This window comes from Balaenoptera borealis (genome assembly GCF_965194805.1).
Source record: "Balaenoptera borealis genome assembly, chromosome: 15".
Taxonomy (NCBI): Eukaryota; Metazoa; Chordata; class Mammalia; order Artiodactyla; family Balaenopteridae; genus Balaenoptera; species Balaenoptera borealis.
In genome coordinates this window covers 76,716,430-76,736,474 of record NC_138871.1, presented here as the reverse complement: position 1 = coordinate 76,736,474, position 20,045 = coordinate 76,716,430, and the positions used below count along the sequence as shown (strand labels likewise).

General features: G+C 34.1%; 1 protein-coding gene across 11 annotated transcripts in view; it reads right to left on the bottom strand.

The window, feature by feature from the left end:
• Positions 1 to 20,045, bottom strand: part of PUM2 (pumilio RNA binding family member 2) — a 92,423-nt gene that overhangs the window by 38,972 nt on the left and 33,406 nt on the right. For all 11 annotated transcript variants that reach the window (XM_082358493.1, XM_082358492.1, XM_082358494.1 and 8 more), the window contains 5 exons: positions 17,437 to 17,707; positions 17,100 to 17,193; positions 10,150 to 10,275; positions 7,302 to 7,444; positions 5,700 to 5,829 (listed from right to left, as the gene is read on the bottom strand). In XM_082358493.1, coding sequence (XP_082214619.1) covers positions 5,700 to 5,829; positions 7,302 to 7,444; positions 10,150 to 10,275; positions 17,100 to 17,193; positions 17,437 to 17,707 — 764 coding nt within the window. The remainder of the gene's footprint in view (positions 1 to 5,699; positions 5,830 to 7,301; positions 7,445 to 10,149; positions 10,276 to 17,099; positions 17,194 to 17,436; positions 17,708 to 20,045) is intronic.

Genomic DNA, 20,045 nt, shown 5'->3' with positions numbered 1-20,045 from the left:
TTTTCTTGGAATATTTTTGATTACTCAATTGATTTAATGGTAATGAACTTTAGATTTTCTATATATCCTTGAGTGTGTTTGGTTACATTTTTCTAGTTATTTGTCCATTTTGTCTACAATTTCCAATTTCTTAACATGAGATTGGTTCCTAATACCCTCTTATGATTATTTTATTTTTCTGATATTGGTTATTGTGTCTTCTCTCTTTACTTTTTTTTTTGATGAACCTCTCAGACGTTTATCAATTTTATTAGTCCTTTCAAAGACGTAAATTTTGGGATAATCTGACTCTTTTAACTATATGTTTGTCGTCTATTTCATCCACATCAGTTTCCATCTTTATTATTTGGCTTCCTTCTACAGTTCTTTGGGTTTATTCTCTTCATTTCATGGTTCCCAGATAGAAACTTATTTTCTAACGTATGCATTGAAGCCTATATACTCCTGCCATTTGCAGCAACATGGATGGACCTAGAGATTATCATACTAAGTGAAGTAAGCCACACAGAGAAAGACAACTATCATATGATATTGCTTATATGTGGAATCTAAAAAAAAAAATGATACAAATGAACTTAGGCACAAAACAGAAATAGACCCACGGACAGATAAAACAAACTTATGGTTACCAAAAGGGAAGGGGGGGTGGAAATCAGAGAAGTTTCAGATTAACATATACACACTACTATATATAAAATAGATAACCAACAAGGACCTACTGTATAGCACAGGGAACTATACTCAATATTTTATAATAACCTATAAGGAAAAAGAACCTGAAAAATAATATATATATATAAATATAACTGAATCACTCTGTTGTACACCTGAAACTAACAACACTGTAAATCAACTATACTTCAATTAAAAAAAAAAAAAGGCCTATATACTCCTCATCTATGTTTTGTTTTTAAGTGTAGTCCACAAGTCTAAATATGTAGCATTTTCATAATCATTCAGTTCAAAAGTTTCTAATTTCTATTGTATTATCTTTTTGTTACTTATCTAAAAGACACAAGAGATTAAAAAAGACATGGTCCCCACACTCAAGAATTATACAATTTGTAGCAAAGATAATGTACTATATTCTTAATTCTAAGATGCCACTTATTTTCAGACATGACATTGATCAAATAACTTTCCTTAGGGAGAAATACATAACTCTTCCACTTTAATTTTAAGACACTTTACACCTCCAAACCTGGTAAAATAATTAAATTAAGAAAACAAACCACAAATAGCTAAATGAAATGCAAGGCAGACAGAAGTAGTAAAGAAAGGAGCAAGTTATGTGCCACAAGAATGGCAAAAAGAATGATTATTATTATTTTTCTTTTTTTTGGCTGCGCCACACAGCCTATAGGATCTTAGTTCCCTGACCAGGGATCGAACCCACACCCCCTGCGCTGGGAGCGCTGTGTCTTAACCACTGGACTGCCAGGGAAGTCCCAGGAGGAACAGTATTAATGAACAAGCACTGGGAAAGATTTGGGAAGGCTTCATGGAAAGGATCATATTAAACGATGAGAAGGAAAGTTAATCACAAAGTATAAAGCAAGGCTTTAAAAAGGAAAATGTAAAAGTATATACCCCAATTTTGCTTAAAATTTATAAAAGTGTATTCTAAACTAAAAGTATTAGCTAGGGCTAAAGGCATAAAAGGATGTTTGTGGAACAGTATGTGGTCTAGTGTGTTAAAGCATAGGACCAGGACACTACTGATTCGGTTAAAAGGTATCAATATTTTGGAGCTATATTAATGAAAATGTTAAGAACCAGAATGGTATAAACTAACCTGTATTTTTGAAAGGTAACTGAGAGGAGAATAAAAAGATGAAATAAACAGAAGAGATTGGAGGCAGACAGAGTTAGTGGGAGGATACAGGAGAAGCTGAACAAGAATAGCAGAGATGAAAAGAAGTGAACATGAGAGAATTAACAACAATTGGCAAGTCATTGAATGTGGAGCACAGAAGAAAACCAAGAGTTAAAGACGACTCTGAGAATGAAGCCAAAAATTTCTAGCTCAAGGGGATAGCGGGGTTAATACTGAAATAGGGTAAACAAAAAGATAAGCAAATTTGGGAGAGGTGAGTTCATTTTTGGACATTTTCAGTTTAAGGAGTGGCAGGAACATATACAGGCTAATATCTTGTACAAATGTAGAAATGTGTTAAGTGTTCAGAAAAGAATCCAAGATGCAGACGTAAACTCACTGGTTTACTGGTATAGGAATGACAGGTGAAAAGATGAAAGTAGTTAAGACTCTTCCACCAAAAAAATATAAAGTATCCCTGTTTTTCCAATATTGAAACTAAGGTTCAAAGAGGAAAGTAACATGGCCAAGGTCACACAATTAAGTGGCAGAGCAATATGGCAGATCTGACTCCAAAGCATCTAGTCACTAAGCCAGAATGTCTTTTACACTTAAGTGATATACAGAGGAAAGGGAGACTGACAAAAAGCAATGAGAAAGATGGGAGAGCCGGGAGAGTAAAATATCACACAAATGTAGTGGAGAGGAGTTGCAGAAAGTTGGACATACAACAAAGTTGTGTAATACAACAAAGAATTGAGAAAAGTAAGGATGGAGGACAGAAAGTCATACTTTGGCACTGTTACATTAGAGCTACTGAAAAGGAATCGTGGAAGCGGGGCTTAAAAGAAGTGTGGGGTAGAATGTAAATTCTGAAAGGTAGTATAAGAGGGGAGCACAAGAGAGATAAAGCTTTTTAGGATGAAGAGGCAGACTAGCATCGTGGTTATGGAAAAGGAGGTGACAGAGGGAGAAAGACGGAAAATACAAGACTAAAAAACAATGATGGCATATATAATCAAGCAGAAGGATTGAAAGTCTATAATCAATACAGTACAAGGAACAGGGATTTGATGGATAAGAAGTGAAGGGTAGAAGGTGGAAAAGCTAAGGACTGCATGAGATTTGAAGAAATAAACAACAATTTTCTAAGCAAGCTTTTGTATTAGCTTTATATCTTTAAAACGTATAAAGATACAACACATAAAACTTTATATCTATGTAACTATTTGAATAAGGGAGAATTATTTCATCATAGTCCTGGGCAGAATAAAGTACAGAAGGTATTAGAGAAAAGTTTTACAGTGAGGGAATCATATGAACAGTCAACAAGTCACTTAGGCACACAAATATTATTTCTAGTAAAGCCCTTTTTGTGAAAATGATTTTTACATTTACAGTTGTAAAGGGACTAAATGTTGTGGCTTAGAAGGTTAGGTAAAATAATCTGTTTTTTTTTTCCTAAAAGTTTTACCTGCTTTTAATTTTCTCATCACTCCGAAGATAGTCAATTGTTTTTAGACAAATATCGTGTAAAAAGTGGTTTTCTTTTAGGAGTACCAAGACAGAGTTCACTGATGAACAGAACAAAACAAAACAAAAAAAGCAATAAAGAGCTTTCTTATAGAATGGAAAGAAGTGAACATAAAAATAAATTTTGAGAAGACCAAAGTTGATAAAATTAATAGCAAAATACCTTGATGTTTTTAGTAAGTAAGAACATGAGCTGAATATGAGGAAGAGTAGCAAAGGCATTTATAAGAAATGGATAATAGGACCAGCACCAAAAGTCTAAAACAATAAGCAATAAGTTAAAGGGAGAAGCAAATAAACACAGGTCAGAAGCATTCTCTTAAATCAAAATCCTACTTAGAATCTAGTAAGACAGGACTGTTGTACTCCATGACTCTTCTCCCTTTTCTATTTATAGCTAAAACCCAAGAGGAACCCAAAATGGTCTTAGCAGTGGCTTTCCTAAACCCCCAGCTCAGTTCTTTTTAGCCCTGTTCCATGTCTCTCCATGTGCCTACAACTTCTGCTTCACAGTCCATTTCACTAAGGGCTGCTTTTGCCAGGGTCTCTAATCTACAGCAGCTCTGGGACAGCAGCTTCCATGAAGCAGGTATACAGCTGGGGTAAAAAAGGAAAATAATGAGAATGTCCCCATTCTATCATCATTTGTACTTCAGGGACAGCAATATTAACATCCTTTTTTTCATTCAGTAGGCTAAACAAGATGATAAACTCAGACCTTAGAATTTCAGAGAGAACAGAATGAATGTAATTGATACAGAAATCCTCAAAATAATATACAGAAATATTTAGCAGCATGTAAAAAAAAACCCCTCAATCATGTAGTCAGGATCGTTTCCAATGCATTAAACACATCTCCTAAATGATCTGAATAGAAAATTTATCTACAGTACAATTAATGAAAACTGGAACACGTATTTCATTAATCAGTATAGTTGACTCTTAAACACTGCAGGGGTTGGGGCACCAACCCTCTGTGCAACTGAAAATCTGCAAATAACTTTACAGTTAACCCTCCATATCCACTATTTTGCACCCGCAGGATTGAACCAACCACAGATTGTGTAGTACTATAGTACATATTTATTGAAAAATATCCACATATAAGTGGACCCACGCAGTTCAAACCCATGGTTGTTCAAGGGTTAGCTGTAATCTACAGCTGAAGGAGTAACTACTCATATACTAAAAGTGAAAAAATGGCATGCTTGAAAGTGAGTCTTTAGGAATGAAGAGAAAAGAAGGAATAGAATGGGAAGTGATGCATTATCTACGGACGTTCAAATGTAGCCTTTAAAAACATAACAAGTGCTAACAGATAACTAATAAGAACCTGCTGTATAAAAATAAAATAAAATAAAATTCAAAAGAACCAAACATAACAAGTGCTGCTTCATTAGCTTAAGAAAAATACCTTCCTTCCATCTTCCACTATTATTATTATTTTTTAAAATTTATTTATTTATTTATTTATTTATGGCTGTGATGGGTCTTCGTTTCTGTGTGAGGGCTTTCTCTAGTTGCGGCAAGTGGGGGCCACTCTTCATCGCGGTGCACGGGCCTCTCACTATCGCGGCCTCTCTTGTTGCGGAGCACAAGCTCCAGACGCGCAGGCTCAGCAACTGTGGCTCACGGGCCTAGTCGCTCCGTGGCATGTGGGATCTTCCCAGACCAGGGCTCGAACCCATGTCCCCTGCATTGGCAGGCAGATTCTCAACCACTGCGCCACCAGGGAAGCCCTCTTCCACTATTATTAAAGTACTAATTTTGTATTTAGTTTCACAAATTTACTTCACAAAAAATGTATTTTGTTGGCCTTTTCTAAAAGTTGTACTGTGGCAACGGGCAGAAAACTTTAGTGAATACTGATGCCATTAGGTTATAAAAACCAACAGATTAAAATACTATAAATGTGCTACACAAGACTGAACAATGTTCTAAGTGGAAAATGTTAGCTGTACACTTTTCAACATTAACTAATTAAATGACTATCCTTGTAAGGCAGAAATGGCAAACAGGTTTTGTCTGACATGCCACCTAATGGTTTTATTTCTTAAAGCACTGCATTAAGAATCCTGGGCTACACTCCACTGGAAAGATGCTATGATTTACGCCATAAACAGACTTAAGAAAAAAAGGCTTTTGAGAATTCTAACACATATTTGCCATCCCTGTCATTAAGTCTCACAAACAATACTGATTTCAACTATTGGCACCTGAGTTGTAAATAATGCATTGCAGGGTAGGCAAGATTTAAAGACATTTCTTGATTATTCTCACTCCTCAGTGTGAGAATCTACATTTAACATTTTAAATCTATTCAAATTTCCACAATTAACCAACTATATACCTGGCATGCCGGTAGCAAGACCCTGACCAAAAGCCAAAGTTGGATTTGCTGCTGCTAGTGATTCAGCTTGCTGCCCTTGCTGGCCCTGATTGGGAGTAAGAGGGCGCTGACCTGCTCCAGCACGAAGAACCTACAAAGGACAAACAATTTCCTTAAAAACGAAATTATAAAATAACAAATAAATTTATCTCAGACAACTCTGTATATATCACAGATAGCCTCTGGATATTCTTTGAACATATTTACATTCAATGAAATGTCAGTTTACCATAAAAAAATACAAATAACGTAACACCAAAAACATAATCTATTAAGCAACATGGTACAGGGTCTTCAGGAACAATTATTTCTAGTATTTGTGCTCTTTAACCTACCAAAGTAGTATTAAAATGAGAGAGATATTTGGGCGGTGAGAGGGGAATGGCAAAATCTTAGATGAAGACAAAAGTTTAAATTTTATTATTTTCTGAGACTGAAAACTATAAATTAAGTATGATTATTCAATTCATCTGGTACGAGATTGTGGTACAGAGTGAAAACTTCAAATTGAACCAAGTTTTCAGAATTCAGAAGCTTTAATTAAAGTGAGTAAAAAGCTGCTTTTTACTGTAAAACCTTAGGGTTAAAAAAGGAACACAAGATTTCATCAAAAAATGTGAAAACTCTTAAGGCTGGTCAAACTTTACGGCTTCGTAATACATAGTTGTTGCAGTGACTATACACAAGCATGATACACATTAATTTCACAAAGATAAATACTTAAACAATTCAGGACAAGGGGGATTCATCTTAAGTCCATCCGCGTAAGTAAGCATCACGCACAGGTATATGTAATGTTTAGGCAATGTGATATTTTTATCTGCCCAAAGAAGACACAGATTTAAAAAGAATTTATTAAATGGTGCTGTGGTATAATCTACAAGGACTGAGCTAAAGGATAGCTTTAACAGAACATCAATATAGTTTAAAAGAAAATTCAACTGCCAAGTAACAAACATTATACTTGTCATTAAGTTGCTTCTTTGGTATAAATATGATAAATTTGACAACCAGAATTCTGGAATTTTTATCAGAATTTTTCTTTTACATTTATTTATAAAAATAGTTCCAGAAAAGTGGCTGAAATTAAAAAATAAACATTTTCTGTTTTAAGAAATTAAATCTAACCTTTAGTGAAAATATTTCATCTTTCCTCGCTTAAAAACAAAGTACCCAGTAATCTCCTTTTTCTGGTCAGAAATATATTAATATTTAAAATAGTAACTTAAATACCCAGAAGAAAATGAAATGACAATTACTTTGATAGAAACATTATGAGCACACTGTAAGAAGTGATGAAAAGAAAATTAAAAATTGCTAGAGATTTCAAGACAGTTTCAATAATAGAAATGTTGAAGTGGAATACAACCAAATCTTTAAGTTCATATATATGACTACTGGAGAAAAAAAAACACATAATCAATATTTATATACCAACTATATGTTAAGTACTGTGCTACATATTGGGGAAGATAAAAAGAAAAAAACACAGATCTTGAATGCAGGGAGCTCATGAAATTTCCAAGACTCTTCAGGTAGTATTTAATGAAGGCAGGCCTATACCTGTTGCTGTCCAGGCTGAGCTTGTGATGCTGCTTGCTGATTTGCTGTGTTGTTTGCCGCAGCTGCAGCCTGCTGCTGAAATAAATTGGCTGGATACACCCCCCACGGAACACCATAATACTGAGGTGGAACCACTGCCGGACCTAAACCCCACATCCCACCCCCCCAAAAAAAATAAAAAAAGTCACTACATTTTATAGATAAATAAGGTCAGTTACCATTAGATCATAAAAAAGGGACAGTGCATAAGACTCAGAGCAGATGTCCTTACAATCCTCTACCCACATACAACTGTCTTCCTCTTTCTCTTTTTCCCAATTTTACTAGAGAAAGTCTCACTGAGGTATGGATTATTAAAAAAGAAAGTATTCAGAGGTGACAGCAGTCGTCTTAATGAAAAGATGTGAACTAAACTCAAGAAGACCAATGAATTGACAGGACACTGAACCATCTATTCAACACCTATTGAATGCTAGTTTATGCATCTGATATTGGCAAATAGGAACATTAAACACCATAAAACTGTAAGATTTCCTATACTCAATTCAGCATTTTCTTTAAAAAGGAATTTTTAAAATTGAAAACATTTTTGGCTTTTAATTTGTAATCTATAACATAAAACTAGGGAACACGTTGGTACGAAGCTTGCTACAACTGTATTTTAATTGTAAACTGTGAATTTTAAAATATTCTTCATATCTGAAACAGAATTAGTTACAATTCTCACAAAACAATTGAAAATCACATAAAAACAAATGAAACATCAGTGTCTTTATGGTTAGGAAGATGGAACTAGTAAGTTAAGACAAGAAAGAACTATGAAATATAATCATGGGCATAGACATAAAAAAGCAAACCAGGAAAAATAGAATGAATTCTTGCTCTATTTTACTTTATTCAAGATAAAATTTGATTTCTGGACAGTAAATAGTATCACAAAATAAGCCCTGTCATTAAACTAATGATTAGGATGTCATGTTTCCTGACTGATACATGTCCCTAAATTCCACTGATATGATTTTAGTATATCTAATGTATATACTTTAGAAAGTCAAACTCTTGGTTTCACTTTGTTTTGGAAGAAAATAAAGCCCAGTGTAACTGACTGAATCACTAAAATGAAAAGCTGTAAACAGTTTAAAGGTAAAATATATTTCTAAAGATAGTTTAAGCACAATCTACAATGAAGACTCTTAAAATATAGAAAAGGATTTATGAAGAAAGGATACACTGTCAAAACAAAACAAAAGAATCAGACATCCATCTAGAACCTCTCTGTCCAAAAGTAGCTAGAAGTCATCCGTGGCTAAACAATTAAAAGCTGGAGAGCCTGAGTTAAGATGTGCTGTAAGTATGTAATACACACAGGATTTTGAAGACTTAGCATTAAAAATAAATAAAATAAAGTATCTATTAATAATTTTTTAAATATTGATTACATGATATACTGGGCTAAATCAAACATACTGAAATTAATTTCACCTGTGGTTTACTTTTATAATGTGGTTACTCGAAAAATCTAAGTTATATTATCTGGCTCATGTTCTATTTCTACTGAACAGTGCTGATCTTAGAAAGCCTAAGTAAGTTCAGAACACCAGGAATCCTTATCTCAAAACTAATGACCTCTTAAAGTTGCTTCTTTCAGTTCCATAGATTAATGATTCTATGTATGTATGATATGCTAGCACTTTACATACTAACATCCGTTAAATAGTACCAGGAAAGCTCACATCTTTATGGAATCACATGCAGATCTATACCAAAAACTACTGAATGTGACAGGTTAGTTTCAGTCTAAGATATCAAACAAGAATTTGAAATTAACATTTTTTTCATGTCTTAAAGTCTTGAGTATAAAAAAAACGCCTATGAAAAGACTAACTGTTCTGCAGTCACAATAATAAAAAACTACCAGAAGCGGATTTAAAATTAATTGATCAGTGATAATTCAGTGAACTTATCAGTGACAGCTTAAAGTTATGAAAAGTTAGCCAATCAGCAGACTCAACCCAAGGAACACACTTCTATGGCTGACATCTCCCTCTTCCTGCCTTGGTAACCAACATAAATCATGCTTAAGACAAATTCATTCCTGTCTCTGTAACTAACTCAACATAAAACAACCTTCCCCCAAAACCTATAGAAGATAAGCAAATCACTCTGCTCAGTAAGACTGTGCCTAAATGGTACACAACTCTCCCTTACTTAAATAAGACATAAATACAGTTTGGTTTTAAAAAAAATTTTTTTCCAGCTTTATTGCCATACAACTGACATGTGACATTGTGTACTTTTGGTTTTTACTTCAGATTTTGAGTGGTGGTTATCAGGCTTTGACAGTTAATAAGTTCTTTCCACCTCAATCCCACCTTTTTGTTCCTCAGCTTGCCTGCACATTTTAACATTGCTAATTTAACTTTACTTTTTAGATACTCATTCTCTTCAGATCACTGAACCTCTTTACCTTGTACTATCCCTGACCTGGGTATTTATAGCAGCTACCCCCAGTTTATTTTCTGAGAAGTAACTTTATTTGCACTGTCTCTGTGGGTAATGGGATCAGTCACAAGAATAAAGATTTGTGGCTGCTAATGTACGATTTCTGAGACTATAAAACTAAAATGTAAAACAACTATGTACAGGAGGAAACGAGTTATCAGACCTAGGTTTTCTCCTGTAGCATTACAGTCGAAAAATAAACTAACTCTGGAAACTTCAGTTCATTCTGGATAAATGTTTCAGGTTTTTCCTAGAAACTTCAGTTTGCCCAAACAGACAAAAATAAAGCTTATCCCAAAATTAAAACTAAATCCATAACAAGCAACAAGTATGAACAGTAAGTTACCTGCTAATGTTGCTGCTGCAGCCAATCCTGCTGCAGTATACGGATCAGTCCCTGGAGGAGCAGCACTAATAATATATGGATTTGGCACAAATGCAGCTGGAGCAAGGCCTGCTGAGAATACACCAGCTGTATTTTAAAGGGGGAGAAATAATAAATAAAAAAATATGTATGATTTTCTTCATCAGGTTAAAAAAAAAAACATTTCTTCTGAAATTAGGGTTGGTGGGGGAGGAGAGGGTGTATAATGATTCTAATTCTTATTAACTAAGTGACCTTGGGCATGTAATACAACCTGACCCTGGGGTTCTTTGTTTATGAAACTGGTTTATCACCAGTGATTTTTGTTAAAATTAAATATATATGACTGTATAGTACTAGCATATACACACAATAAATGTTTAGAGCTAGAATTGCTATTGTTCAATAGTGGTTTTTCATTCAATCTTTATTAAGCCATACTGTTAGCTAGGGATTCAACACTGAGACAGATAGGATCTGCCCTCACAAATCACTCCATCGAGTGAGAAAAACAAACAAGTACGTTGGCAATTAGAATACAGTGTAAGTGCTATATGAGCACAGAAAGTAGGGGTAGCCAAGAAGCTTTTGGTAGGATGGAGTGGGGTTGTAGTGTGTAAGATAAAACTGGAGCTATAATCTGAATGAAGACTCATGAAGAGTTTCCTGGGTCATGCTAAGTAGTTTGGACTTTATCCTGAAAGTAAAACAATGAAGAATTTTAAGCAGGAGCGTAAACCCACTTCTGAGTCTAATATATGCCAATATAGATTTGGTTAAGGCTACGAAAGATTTTAAAATATTCATTTGCAGTACTTATTAAAGAAAGAAGAAAACTGCTGGTATTGAGCAGGAATCAGTATGTAGACCTTTTATCATAAGGTACTAAAAAATTACTTTGAAAATATACTGCGAAGAGTTTCCTCTTCTGGAAACCGTGACAAGTACAAGGTAGGGAAATAATTAAAGAGAATGTGTTTAAAGTTAAAGGAGCTCAAAAAGGTTCAAGTTAAAAGATGATAGTGGGGAGATATGGGCATAAAGCAGGTGGACATAAAACGATTTTTAAAAAAGTATTCAAAAGGTACATTTATCTTAAAATCTAGGTCTTAAAATCAAGATTCAGAAACCTAATTCTAACTATATTAAAGTGGCTTCCACATTTTTTGACTGTGACCCACAATGTAAAATATATTTCCTTAGTGTCCATATACACACACACGCCACAAACAAAAATCTCAAAAAAATATTTATCCTTATGAAGTTCCAATGCACTGTTTTCTATTTAATTTTTCTCTTCATTGATTTCTAAATTACTTAATTTTAAGAAATATTGGCCATAAGCTACAATACTGATTTCATGCCCAGACATAGCATGGCCATTTGAAAAATCTGCTTTTAATAAAAGAAATAAGAATTAAACAGAGGGTTCAACAAAATCCTTGCACTATTTAAAAAATCATTTGCTCAAAGTTGCATTCTTAGCTATGCCCTAGGTCGAAGGTTTCAAGATTTCCTTCTGGTTCCTCTACTGTGATTATCTTTATGACAAGAATAAAGATGTACTGATATCCATGTTCTACTCCTATGACTACAAATCGAAAAGTCAGGGCCTAATTTTATATTCTATATTTTTATGATTAAAAAAGATTGCTTTTAAAAAATGAAATACTATTGCAGTATATAACGTGGAAAGCCAAAGCCCTCATGTAACCTTTACTGACAGGTGGTTTATAGCCTTCTAAAATTTTTTTTCAATTTTAGACATGATTTTAACACAGCTCTCTCCATATTTATATTACAAAGCAGATAAAAAGCAGGAAGGTTTCAAATATTTTAAAAACAAGGAATTAGTGTGACCTAACGGATATATATTGAACCTTCTGCCAAAAAAATGAAGAAAACTTATTTTCAGCTCACATGATTCACTTAGAAATATTTGCAACACATTAGACACCAAACCATATGCTTGTTTGTGTACATACAAATATGTATATGTTTGCATGTATAAATACATGTTTTTGAATCTGTGTTTACATATGCACATATGTATAAATGTATACCCTTCTAAATTTTTACATTTATATAGACACACACTCATACATTTTATATTACAGGGTATAACGGTATTTTAATATGCTTTTTTCACTTGCCAATTAACCACAGATCCTTTCTATGTCAACAGATACCTATCTAATTCATTTTGGGGGGATGGGGGTGGGGGGGAGGCAGGGGTGCTGCGTGGCTTGTCGATCTTAGTTCCCCAACCAGGGATGGAACCCTAGCCCTTGGCAGTGAAAGCACGAGTCCTAACCACTAGACCGCCAGGGAATTCCCTAGTTCATTTTTTTTTTTTTTTTTTTTTTTTTTTTTTTTTTTTTTTTTTTTTTTAAAATTTATTTATTTATTTATTTATTTATTTATTTGGCTGTGTTGGGTCTTCGTTTCTGTGTGAGGGCCTTCTCTAGTTGCGGCAAGCGGGGGCCACTCTTCATCGCGATGCGCGGGCCTCTCACTATCGCGGCCTCTCTTGTTGCGGAGCACAGGCTCCAGACGCGCAGGCTCAGTAGTTGCGGCTCACGGGCCCAGTTGCTCCGCGGCATGTGGGATCTTCCCAGACCAGGGCTCGAACCCGTGTCCCCTGCATTGGCAGGCAGATTCTCAACCACTGCACCACCAGGGAAGCCCTAGTTCATTTTTTTATAGCTTCATAGTTTTGTATCCCTCTACATAGAAGGAACATGATTTAACCAGTCTACTACAGATATATATTTAGATGATTCACAAGTTTTTGCTATAAATAATGCTGCTATTATTCTTTAAGTATAATACAGTATCATCATATCCTCATGAAAATTCACGTAAATGGACAAATATATATAAATTCTTGATCCACATTTCCAGATTACCCTCCAGGAAAGTTATACCAATTTACATTACTACCATAAGTACATGAGAATACCACTTACACTCCCACTGAAATAGGATATTATCAAACTTTTTAAAAGCTGTCAACGTCAGAAGTAAAATAAAGCATTAAAATATTTTGGTTTTAATCTATAGTTCTTCGGCTATCAAAGAGAAAAAAAAATATCAAATCTTTTATACCTTTATTTTTTCTCATTAAAATTTTTATTCCATCAGGAATATGACCCAATTATCTCCAACTTATTCTCCAAAGATATTCTTTTATAATTAGTTTGCAATGTCAAGGTTAAAATTACCCTACCACTGCACCCCAAACACACACACACACCCATTTCAGAGTGTTCTTGTTTACTGATCGACTTGTATGTTTCTAGGCCAGTGCCACACCGTTTTAATCACTGTGGATAATAATTGTTTTGAAATATGGTTGAGTACGTCCACCTCTCATTTTAGTGTTCTATTTATTTTCTGGTTTCACTTTTCTGAGATAAACATCAAAAGCAAACTTTCAAGTTCAAAAAAAAAAATCCTGTTGGGATTCCAATCAATATATTAAATTCACAACTTAAGGAGAATTGACCTCTTTACAGTAATGAGTTTCCCCCAAAGGGCATGTGTCCCCATTTACTTAAGCTTTCAGAAAAAGTTTACAGTTTTCTTTACATACACCTTGCACTGATTTAGTTACTCCCTACTCCACCCCACATCTTGATTACTATGTGCTATATTTCAGTGTTCATAAGTTTTATCTTCTGGTTCATTTCCTCCTAGGTGATAGCTAATTATGCAACCCACCTATGTCTTTTTTTTTTTTTACAAGGTTCTGAAATGGTCTGTTTTCACATCATTCTGTTGTTTCAAGACCTCCGATCTTTGATGACTTAAATCCTTTATCTCTTAATATTCTAAATAAACATTTTAAAGTTCTTTTCAGAACTTCAAAGTTCTCTTATTTCTACATCTTGGGTGTAAATTCTACTATATGTTATATGACTGCCTTCTGACTGCTCTTTCTTGTTTGCATTGTAATTTCTGTTTTAGATACTATCTTATATGAGAGATTCTCTTACACTTACTCATCCCAATTGCCAACTACACACCATAAGGTGAAGTCTCCAAACCAAGTCTTTATTAGTGACTTGGGGGTCTAACCCTCCAACCCCAATCCTGGCACTGTGCAGGCCTTCTGCTTATTTATCCCTCTTGCAGCCCGCTACAGGCCTCACAGATTTATTTCCAGTTTACTCCTATGGATCACCTCTCAATTTCCTATCCTACAGAAATTCCCCAGCCATCAAAACAACCCCATCTTTTTCTTCTCTCTCTCTCTCCCCCTTTTGAGTGTGGCTGTATATTTTAAAACATAAAATGTATTGTATCTATACCTCTTTCTGGTCCAGTCCATGGGGCAAGTTCTAGCCTGCTACCTATTTTTGTATGAATTAGCTAAGAATAATTTAAACATTCTAAAATGGTTGAAAATAATAATTTGTAACAAATGAAAATTATACAAAATTCATATAACAGTGCCCATAGTAAAGTTTTATAGAACACAGCTGTACTCATTTATGTATTGTCTACGACTGCTTTGTGCTGTAACCAGCAGGGTTGAGTAGTTGTGACTGAAACCATATGGCTTGCAAAATTTAAATATTTACTATCTGGGACTTTATAGAAAAAGTTTGTCAACCCCATTCCAGAATATGCACTGTCTGTTATGGTAGTTATTACCATATATAGCTACTGAGCATTTAAAATGTGACTAGTCTAAACTGAGATCTGCTCAACATGGGAAAATGCATACCTGATTTCAAAGACTTTATATGAAGAAGAGAATTTAAAATTTCTTATTAGTAAGTGTTATATTGATTACACTTGAAATATTTTGGATACAATGGATTAAATAAAATATTATTCAAACTAATCTCACCTACTTCTTTTTACTTTTTAAAATGTAGCTACTAAATAATTTTAAATTCTATGTGGCCCATATTATATTTCTCTTGGTACAATGCTGTTCTAAACGAACTATCAGCCAGCTAAGAGATGACTGAGCACACCTGGATAAAAGGACTACGATCAACACTCTCTCTTTCTATTTAACTATGGAACAAAGATGAAAAGATGGGATCCATTTTGCTAAGTTATGCTTTCTTAGAAATTTCCATTTTATTCAGGTTTTCAAATTTATTTGCATAGTTTCCCAGATGGCTTCACAAAGTTGTTCTAAGTTGTGCCAAACCTTTAAAGATCATGTAAGACCGAATGTAAATGAAAATACTCCAAGGCATTAAAAAAAGGAACATTTCTAAATTATTTTTATGAAGCAAGTATACTGATATCAAAACCTAACAAGAAATGCAAAAATGCACACACACAAACTTAAAGACTAACTTCATTATATGTTGATTAAAAAAAATCCTAAATAAAACATTAGCAAATTAAGAGCTCATTAAAATAATTATATACAATTCTTCCAAATTCTAAGAACACAGGAATGATTCAATTATTAGAAAATATCATTCATAAAATTAATAAATACTAATCAAGAGCTTTCATAGATACCAATTGAAAGATATAATGAAAGACAGGAAGGCATTTACAATGATAGCAAAAGATAAAATACCAAAGAACAAACTTATTGAGAAATACGCAAACTTACATGAGAAACACTTTAAAGCAATCATAAACAACACAGAAGCAGACTTGAACAAAATTAAAGATACACTATGTCCTGGATAAGAATACTTAATGTCATAAAGATGTTGATCTTCCTAAGTTAAGATTTTAACCTGATCTGGAAGTAAATAAAAGGATTCTAAAGTTCATATGAAAAAGCAATAAGAACCAAAAACTTAAAACTCCCAAAAGGAAGAGCAATAATGGGTATCCTAGCCTGCCACATATAAATCATACCACAAAGCGTCAAGAAATAAAAAGTGCTGTACTGGCCCACGAGTAGACAGGAATCAGTATGTTTCTAACAACAAGTAAGAAGTACTGAAGGACAGGGATACAGAAGGCTGAAGAAAACTGGAAAAAACAGGTCCAGAGTACATGCTGCTATTAGAAGTCATCTAGAAATGTGTGGTCATCTTTGATTAAAACCAAAAATAAAATTTTAGACCTGGAAAGACTTCTTGGATTGACATAGAGCAATACACAGTTAAGGGAACAGAACCAACTTAGTATGTCCCACCCCCTGCCCCCAAACATACTGATGTTGAGAGTGTTCACAACTTTTCCAACCAGGAAATAAATCAAGGTCAGCCAAAATCAGGTGTAAAAACGGTTCCACGAACATGATAAAATAACATAAATCTATACACACACATTTACCAATGTCACATACCTGGTTTAGGTATTGTACTATAATTATGTAAGATGTAGTCATTTAGGGAAAACTGGGTGGGGAATCTCTTTGTACTCTCCTTGCAACCTCATGTGAATCAGTAATTATTTCAAAATAACAACAACAAAAAAAAAATCCAAGACACAAAAACACATACTAATGCCTGAACTCTACCAGTAACATATGTAATTGTAATAATTCACATTATAGTAAAGACTATAAAGGTCAAAGACTAAATAGCTTAATGAATTAAGGAAGAAAATATTCAAAGAAATTTTCTTGGGATTCCTATTTCCAACCCATTTTAAAAATAAACATTCTGACTTGATATGAACACCCATAACTACACTTGAATTTCCAAGTGTTTGATGCTCTCGACTTCACACTGAGAAAAAAACTTATGTGCTCGGACTTCCCAGGTGGTCCAGTGGTTAGGACTTTGCCTTCCAGTGCCAGGGGTGTGGGTTCAATCCCTGGTCGGGGAGCTAAGATCCCACATGCTTCATGGCCAAAAAAACCCCCAAAACACAAAACAGAAGCAATATTGTAACTAATTCAATAAAGACTTTAAAAATGGTCCACATAAAAAAAAAACACTTTAACACAAGATTTTCTAACAGTGTAATCAAAATGGTAAGTTATAAAGACTCACCTATATGTGGCTGCTGAGCTGTGGCTAATGCATATTGCTGCTGTTGAGCTGCAGTTAACTGTTGAACTGTCAGTGCATTAGTCCTCTGAAAGAGCTATTAAGAAAAATATTTAATACAAAGATTAGTCTCAGAGCATTTCATTTTTGTTTAGAAAGCTAAGAACAGAATATTATAAATACATATTTGAATCACTTTCTCAACTACAAGGACATTTTATTCAATAAAACACTAAATGTTCAAGAATACCCCTATTATTTATGTCAATGTCTCATAGCACTTCAGGCTATACTAGTACATAGTTAAGAGGAACTTCTTTAAAGGAGTGGCATGCTTTACCTGCTGCTGGGAGTTGTAGTCGAAAAGGCCTACAGTAGCTCCTGAAGAGTCCATTGGTACCTGATTACCAGGATAGTCAAACTGTAAGGAATCCAGACCAACTTGTTCCATGGCATCTAGATTCTGAGTTTCAGGATTTGAAAATTCTTCAACGAGTGGTTTATTAGCTGTAGGATTAGGAAGAGGCCCCAATCCTTCTGGGGGATTAGTATTGGGGCCCAGGCGCTCAACTACTTCAGTTGGAGAGGCTTGACGACTTCCAGGAGTACGACTATGTAAACAAAACAGAAATGAATAAAAGTAACAAGTATGTCAAAAGGTGAAATGGGAAAGTAGGAAAATCATGAAAAAACAAATGGCTGTAAAACACAGAGGGCAAATTAGGCACCCTAGGTCACTAACCATTCTACTTTATCACATTTTTTTCTGTTTAATCTAGCTTCCTCTTAAGAGCTGACATGGTTTCATTTTTTAAATATCATTAGTGACCATTGTCCCCGATTTGAATAGCATAAAGATATAACTCAATTTTACAGATAAGGAAATTTGACAATACCACAATTTAAGCTTAGACTACCCAAAACTTTTGTCTCAAATCAGACAAAATGAATCGTAGGTATGAACAGCAGACTATCAAGTGACAAATATGGGAAGGCTGAAAACCAAAACCCGCCTACCATACTCCCATCCTGTCCACCAGCACATAATTTTCCTAACATCTTGCTTAATATTTCAGAAAAAAAAACTGGCCATAAAGAATCATATGGCCTTCATGACTTAAGGGTGTAAAATACACAATATGACAGAAAAGGGCAGTGAACCAAGACAGAAAGCTGACTCCTGATTCTATCTTTAAGTATTATTTTGAGCAAATCATTTCATCTTCCAGGCCTCAGTTTCCTTACTGAGACTGAAGAGGTGACCTTGTGGTTCCAAATAACAAGAACAAAAAGACTATTTGTGAAAACCTTCTATGAGCTCTCCAAAAACCATCTTTATCATACCAAATTGTTTCAGTTTAAATCATGAGAATAGAAATGTATAACATATTAATCAAAAATTAAGTATGCACATCAATGAAAAATATAATCCTACACACACAAAAAGCAACTTTCCCCACTGACTAGCCTTCTTAATTTTCTGAAGAAATTTATTAACATTGGACTAAATTTTAAGCACCGACTCTTCTCTTTTTATCAACATCCTTCACAGTCTAAACTTTATTTTCATTTTATTTCTTGACATAATTAATTCTCATTTACAGTCTCTTTCCTTCTACAGAAGTATTTTATGTAAGATCCTTCCCCTCACAAGAAACAAGTCTGCTCTGGAACCATCAGTTCATAGTATATTCAAATATAAGTACATTAAATAAATGGCAATAACTATTTTACCTGGCTTTCAATGTCAGTTGTTACACCTATGTAACTGACCCCAACTTCAGGTGCTTTACATTGGGATAAATTTGTTAACATGTACAGAACATTTCACAAAGCAATTGCTTAATTACAATAATTGTTTTCCAGATATTTAGGCAGACTTACATTTTATTTCAAAATTAACCATTGTCCTTGCAACATCAGAAGACATTTCAAACTCCTTTCCCCTTTATCCGCACCTAATTTTTCATATGAATAATCCCAAGGCTTGTTTTTCATTCAGAATATAGGGGAAGAAAAAAATAAAACTGAAAGGGTCCTCTTTAAAATCGGCCAATTAGAAAAAAGAAAGAAAGCCTGCTATAGTTCTTTCATTCCTTTCAGTTCTACTCCAATAATATATATATATGTTGATGATGTATCAGTTAATGTACATAATAATGATGTGTTGCCATGACCAGATGACCACAGCTATTAGTTTGAAATGGTTTTATATTGTTGAAGACAATACTGTATCTGAAACATTTTATAAGCAATTTTAAATACATACCCCAAACTTAAACAGAATAAAATTAGAATGCTATTGAATGTAAAGTTCATATTAATATGAAGAAGTATAGCCTCTCATACAAACAACTCTAAAAGCAAAAAGTAGAGGATACAATAGAAAAAAGTCATTATGCTATGAGTGGTGCTATTTTCTTGCTATAGTTAACGGTGTATTAACACTTCAATTATAAATGTATACTCTGCAGGTTTATAGTCAACTCAGTTTTAAATGCATACCCTTGACTAAAAGATAGATTAAGTAATAGCAGAAGCGCTAAATCAGAATTAGGTCCTGAAACAAACTGAATAGCATTAATTTCTTGTCAAAAGAGGTTTACTGGTTTTGGATGCTTTTTTGTATTTACAACAGATAGAAATGGCACTGTTTTTAAGAAGCATTGTTAGTCTGCTTTTGATAATTAAAGGCAATAAACGTAAACATGTACCTACAACTAATTGATATTCCATGGTTCACAAGATCGCAAAGAAACAGCTTATTTTCAGGTATAGGTCCCAAGGCAACTGACTACTGAAGTATAAAGTATAGGAAATCAGTATGAAGAAACAGCTCCCTGTACGAAGAAACAACACCCTAATATTTAGATAAATGTGCACTGCCTAATCCAAGTCCAAAGGTTAGAAGAAAAGAAACAATTACTTGTCATAAAGAGACAATAAAAA